This window comes from Pteropus alecto, unplaced genomic scaffold, assembly GCF_000325575.1.
Source record: "Pteropus alecto unplaced genomic scaffold, ASM32557v1 scaffold78, whole genome shotgun sequence".
Lineage (NCBI taxonomy): Eukaryota > Metazoa > Chordata > Mammalia > Chiroptera > Pteropodidae > Pteropus > Pteropus alecto.
The window spans coordinates 9,827,533-9,834,028 of record NW_006443124.1 but is presented as its reverse complement, the minus strand read 5'-3'; the positions used below and the strand labels follow the sequence as shown (position 1 = coordinate 9,834,028).

The following is a 6,496-nucleotide window of genomic DNA, read 5'->3' as shown; positions in this document are numbered from 1 at the left end:
GTCAGACTTTATTGATAATAACCACAGAATTCTATTAGTATTCATCTAAACAGGACCCTAATTTTAGAAGTATGCTAATTAAATCAATGCTCTATGTTAAGAATTGAGCCATTTCCCCTTTAAGTTTCTTCTTTCAAATCACCTATAATGCTACTATCTAAAAGACTACTTAGAATATTTTGGTTTATTTCGTCCCAATCTCTCCTCCACACACACGCATTAAATATATGAAATAACAAAATTGAGATAATCAACTATTACATTCCCCTCTTTCCTGCTCCCTGAATCTTACTTTCCCACTCTTGAATCCTAAGCACTATCCAGTCAGTAAGAATCTCTGTCAAATTTATGGTGACAAAGGGAGACTAGACTTTGGGTGGTGAGCACACAATACAATATACAGATGATGTATTATAGAACTGTACACTTGAATCTTTTATATCAGTAACCAGTGTCACCCCAATAAACAATTTTTTAAAAATCTGACTACATGTTAACTATGAATTTCATTGTGATCAAAAGATTGAGATTTTAATTCTAGCGTGCACCAATGAAAAGACTCAGGCTATAATGGCAAACACTGGAAGGAATACATGGAATGTACTAATATCATTAATTTAAAACTCCTAATCAAAGAACAGAACATACCTCCATCACCAGCTGATGAGCTCTAGACACCAATGTGAGGCCATTGGCATGATTAAATGTCTCAGAAATATCTTGTCCAAAGGTGTAACCAGCTCCTCGAGGAGATATACCCCAACCACCACGGTCATCTGGATCTGACCACAGCAAGTCACACATTGGACCCTAAAAAAGCAAGTTAAATTTTAAACTGCCTCTTGCAAAGATAGTTAATACATGATGAGTAATTCATCAGAAGTAGCACCCTACTGTCACACTTTTTTAGTGGTACTTGCTAAAAACAGTAAAAGGTTTTGAAGTTAAAGTCAAATATCTGTGTAAAATAAATAAGTAACTAAAGATGTCTTTAAGAGGAACATCAATTAGTCCCAATAGCAATGAGCCATAACTAATTGGCCTACAGTATGCAAGTGTCACTGTTAGGCAACACAGTCTAGTAATTAAGATAGAGGCTCTGAAAACATCCTATGTCCTAAGCCCAGTCCCACAACTGCTGTAATCTTGGCACGTTCCTTAATGCTAATTTTTTCTGAAGAATAGGGTCGATGAGAGTACTCATACTACATGGGGTCCTTTTTGAGAATTAAACGAGAATACATACGATGAACTAAACTACAGTTATCAATTTCTCCTCTAAAAAGTTTTCTGAAAATATTTTATTACTAAATAAAAGTCAATACCTCATGGGGAACTTCTTGTAGGCGATCAAGCGCTCTGATGTGATCCAGTGTATCTATGGATGGTGAGAGGCCACCATGTAGACAGAAGATCTGAAAAGAGTGGTTTATAATATTAATCTCGTCTAAAAGAAACTTCTAACATTCTGGACTAAGCTGCAGGCAGCAGTCCACATTGGCCCCACTGGTATTTGTTTTCTGCTACAAACCAGGCTCGTTTCTGCAGGGTCTATTTTTCTTCCAGCCCACTCTATACTACTAAATATACTCCTATTCTTCCTGATAAACCACCGCTACTACAGACTCCAATCGGCTCCTCCAAGACAATGTTTCTCTGACCTCACCCTCACTCTAGTCTATTATCTTCCTTCTCAGAGACTTTTCTTGCAATTTCTTCTGCATACTCCTCTACCTGGACCTTAATTACATCTCTCAAATGTGTCCAGAAACAGTCTGAGACCATGGATGGGCTACAGCTTCCATCCCCCTTGTTCCAACAGAGTTCAGGGCCTGATACAAAGAAGTCACTTCAAAAAGGCCCAAAAGAGATGTGAATGTGGAAAAATGAGTTACTGGCACTAAAGTGTTAACAAAGCAGAAAACTGAAAATAATCAGCAATGTAGGTTTTAAGAGGATCTACATACCTGCCCATCCACCAAAGCAGTGAGAGGAAGATAATCAAAAAGATCTGTAAAATATTTCCAAACATTAGCATTTCCGTATTTCCTTAAGCACTCATCATAGAAACCATATACTTGTGTAATCTGTCTGCTCTCATGATTTCCTCGGAGAATGGTGATACGTTCACGGTAACGAACCTAAAACAGCAAAATGGAAAACATGAAATGCTGGCTCCATCAAAAACCAAATGACAATTCAGCAAGCTTTCTACAGGGAAATCCAGAGGGCCAATTTTGTTGAAAACACTTCCCATGCCCCGCATCACAGCAAACTGAAACTACCTATCTACAGACATTTGTCCATGGGGTATGTCAACCCCATCTCAACCGAAACTCCCGCTACCACCACCTTTACAAACATAATTATCAGCTATAAAACTCCATGATTTTTTTTCAGTAATTTTTAGTAAATTTAGTTATGCAACAACCATCACAATCCAGTTTTAGAACTTTTCCATTACCTCTAAAAGATCTCTCATGCCTCTTTGCAGTCACTCCTGACTCCCACTCCCAGCAACCACTGATTTACTATTAAGATTTGCTTTTCCTATAAATTTCATATAACTGGAATCATACATTATATAGTCTCTCGCGTCTGGCTTCTTTTAATTCACAGAGTATTGTTGAGGCTCACCTGTATATAGATCAGTGGTGCGTTCCTATTTATTGCTACAAAGTATGCCATGTTTTGTTTATTTACTAGCAGGAAGATCTGAATTGTTTGCAGTTAGGGGCTATTATAAATAATGCTAGTATGACCATTTATGTGGAAGTTTTAATATGAACGAATGCTTTCATTTCTCTTGGGTTGATTCCTAAGTTGAGTATAATTGCTGGGTCGTATGGTAGGAATATGTTTAACTTTTTGAGAAACTGCCAAACTGTTTTTTCAAAGTGGCTGGAACGTTTTACATTCCCACCATCAACGTATGAAGGTTCTAATAGCTCCACAAATTCACTGACACTTGGTATTATCAGTCATATTGATGACAGCCATTCTAATGGCTGTGATTATTACTTTAATTTGCATTTCCCCGATGATTAATGATTTTGAGCATCTTTTTATATGCTGACTGACCATTTATATCTCTTTTTGGGTGAAATATCCAAATATTTTGTCCATTTTAAAACTATCATCTTACATATTTTAATAAATTTTTTAAATGTATGAATACAAATATTTTCTTAGTATCTTTTTTTGAAGAACAAAAAAATCTTAATTCTGATGAAATTCAATTTATTAATTTTTTAATGGATTGTGCTTTTGGTATCCTATCTAAGATATCTTTGCCTAACCCAAGGTTACAAAGATTTTCTCCTGTTTTATTCTAGAAGTTTCACAGCTTTAAATCTCATATTTAGGTCTATGATTTAATCCGTATGTATGGTATAAAGTCCATTTTTTGCTAAATAGATATCCAACTGTTTCAGCGCTATTTGTGGAAGTTCCGCCCCCAACCCCAACTAGGGTTGCCACAACAAAGTACCATACAGATTGGGTGGCTTAAATAGCAGAAATTTATTTCCTCACAGATCTAGAGGCTAGAAGTCCAAGATCAAGATGTAAGCAGGGTTGCTTTCTTCTGAAGCTTCTCTCTTTGGATAGTAAATGTCCATCTTCTCCACAAGTCTTCTATGATCTTCCTTCTGTATCTGTGTCCTAATCCCCAGCCATATTGGATTAGGACTCCCCTATAAGATCTCATTTTAACTTTAATTACCTCTTTAAAGGCCCTTTCTCCAAATACACTCACATTCTTAGATATTGGGAGTTAGAACTTCAACATATAAAATTTGGGTGCGTGAGTATGGCGCAATTCAGCCCATAACACCTTCAAACATGAATTCTTAAAGGTAACATATTCATTCTTTCTCTGAGCAGTGGAATTCAACCTGGGCTTTAAGTACAGGTTAGTTTGCAAAGATGCCTTCATAATATCCAGAGAAACTTTCCATCATTTAATCTAACTCCTTCATTTTATAGATACAGAACACAGCGATCTCCAAAATGTTTTACATTTTATATGGTTCAGATAGCTTCACGAACACACACATTTTATTAATTGCCTAAAATTCAGCTTCTGCCAAAAACCACATCTCACTGCTTCTCTAATATTAGAAGTCTCTGGCAGCCATTTCATCATTCTGCATATTAAAAAAAACTTCTCCCCAAAAGGTAAAGTCAAAATTTCTTTTACAGGAAAGGAAGAAGACTACCATCCTAAAAGCTCCTTACCATTTCGTTTAACCTTCAGATCTTTGTATATTTCTCAAAACTGTAACTAATGTAAAGCAACTTGCTTTAATTATCATTTCTATTGTTTTAGATCGTCATGTCATGTTAATGGCTGCAAACTAGTCCACTGAGATTAATCATAAATTAGAAATTCACTTACTGTTGAATACGTAGGTCAATTATTTTTCTGACATTAAAAATAATGCTGCAATTTATGTTTTCATATAAAGCTTTTTCCTCTTGTATTTAATTTTTTAAATTATAGGATTGCTGTGTCAAAGACAAACATTTTGACATCTGATGTTTTGTTCCTTTAAAATACTTCAAAAGTATCTAGAAAAGTAATTATATTACTTCTCCATACTCCAACTTATTGAACCAAAATTTCTATTTGACAAGCCCTTTAACATTTTTTCAAATAATCTGACTTGAAGTATTTTCTTTCTGACAGAATACCTTTTCTTTTTGTTCTGTACCATCCCCTTACTCAGAATGAAGACAGACCTATGATTTACTTATAAATCCCAAACCTTAATACTTGCATCCCTAAATGTGGAGTTTTATTTCTAAAGCCTAACATTCAGATGGAGAAAATCACAAATCACTGGAAGAAAAAAAAAAAAAATACAAGAAGACTGTTTGACCAGTATAAAATGCCCAAACAAGATGAAATTACCTTAAGAGCTACAAGCAGAGTAACTGTTTCAACAGAATAATATCCTCTGTCAACATAATCTCCCATAAACAAGTAATTTGTATCTGGTGATTTGCCACCAATTCTAAACAGTTCCATGAGATCATGAAATTGCCCATGCACATCTCCACAGACAGTGACTGGACATCGAACCTCTTGCACGTTGGATTCTTTTGTCAGGATTTCTTTAGCCTACAGATGGAGGAAAAAATAAATCAATACATTAGGCATTAAACAACATTAACAAAGATATGTTTATTTACACTTAATGTACTTAGAGGGCGGGCTCAGTATAAGATAAAATTACCAGCAATTATGCCCATTAAAATAAGAGGGCAAGATATGGCTGGAATTCTATTCCACTATGTCTCCCAATACCCAGAAAAAAAAAATGTTAAGAGATGCATAGCACCGTTACTCTCCTAAGTACCAGGAGTTTTTAGGCCTATCGGTAGCCATCTAAGCAAGTACTAAAGAGATTATTATCAGCTGTCATATAAGATAATGAAATGGAGCAGACATTCAGGTACCTAGGTTCTTAGCTTTAGACTTCTAACTATAATGCTGGGACTCCACAATTTCAGGCTATGAGGAAAGGTTTCTTAGTCCTGCTTGATTTTAATTTTTGGGACACATTAAAATTTTACCTGTATGTTAATGTATTTTTTACACTTTATACCGGAATATAAACTTCTTGTTTTACAATTGTGACTATTCAATATATAGTTTTCATGCTTTTAGAAAATTGTTTGGCAGCATATGCACTTCCCCACATTATCACAAATTACTTTAAAAGGTAACATAACATTACTTTTAAAGGTAACATAACATTTCACTCAGTACTCCTTCCTTCACTCAACACACATTTTTTGATTATTTACTGTATGCCTGAAATGAAAAGAGCACCGGGAGATAATCACTCATTTGCTGAACTACCCAAGTGATACTATGTGCCAGGTCACTGGAGGTATGGTAAACAACAAGATAGGTGATTCCCACTGTGGGGTGGGGAGAGGGGAAGGCCCACAAAGAAGTAACCAAGTAACAAAGTACAGACTGTTAAATGCCAAAAAGGGAGAGAGTAACTGGTGGAGATCACTTTAAATAAGTTATCAAAACAAACAAGAGAGCCCATAAGAACACACAGTACAGCAGGAGAGGCAGACAATAAAAAATGATCATTATAAAAGAAAGGGCCAAGTGGTGAGACATGTTAGAGTTAAGTAGCAGTATTCCAGGATCACAATCCCTGGGACAACTAGGAAAACTGCCTGAGGTACAAAGAATGGGATGAGTTAAGTTACAGGAAGAGGATGGAAGTAGGAAATGGGACAAGGTCCAATAAAGGCAGATGCAATCATGTATATAAAGGCCCAATAGTTAAAGAGGAAAAGGTTAATATGGCTGAAGCATAACATGAAAGAGTAGAGAAGAGGGTGGACTGGGGTAGGGGTAGGGTGACTGACTGCCCTGGTTTTAGCACTCAAAGTCCCGCATCCCAAGAAATGCCCAAACAAATTATGACAGTTGGTCACCCCAGGCAGGAAATGTAGGAAGAATGGA

At 36.0% G+C, this 6,496-nt stretch overlaps 1 protein-coding gene across 1 annotated transcript in view; it reads right to left on the bottom strand.

Moving 5' to 3' along the window:
* Positions 1-6,496, bottom strand: part of PPP2CA (protein phosphatase 2 catalytic subunit alpha) — a 21,209-nt gene that overhangs the window by 2,775 nt on the left and 11,938 nt on the right. The window contains exons 2-5 of the mRNA XM_006923127.2: positions 4,916-5,125; positions 1,968-2,141; positions 1,326-1,415; positions 649-810 (exon numbers count right to left, since the gene is read on the bottom strand). Of these exons, the coding sequence (XP_006923189.1) occupies positions 649-810; positions 1,326-1,415; positions 1,968-2,141; positions 4,916-5,125 (636 nt within the window). The remainder of the gene's footprint in view (positions 1-648; positions 811-1,325; positions 1,416-1,967; positions 2,142-4,915; positions 5,126-6,496) is intronic.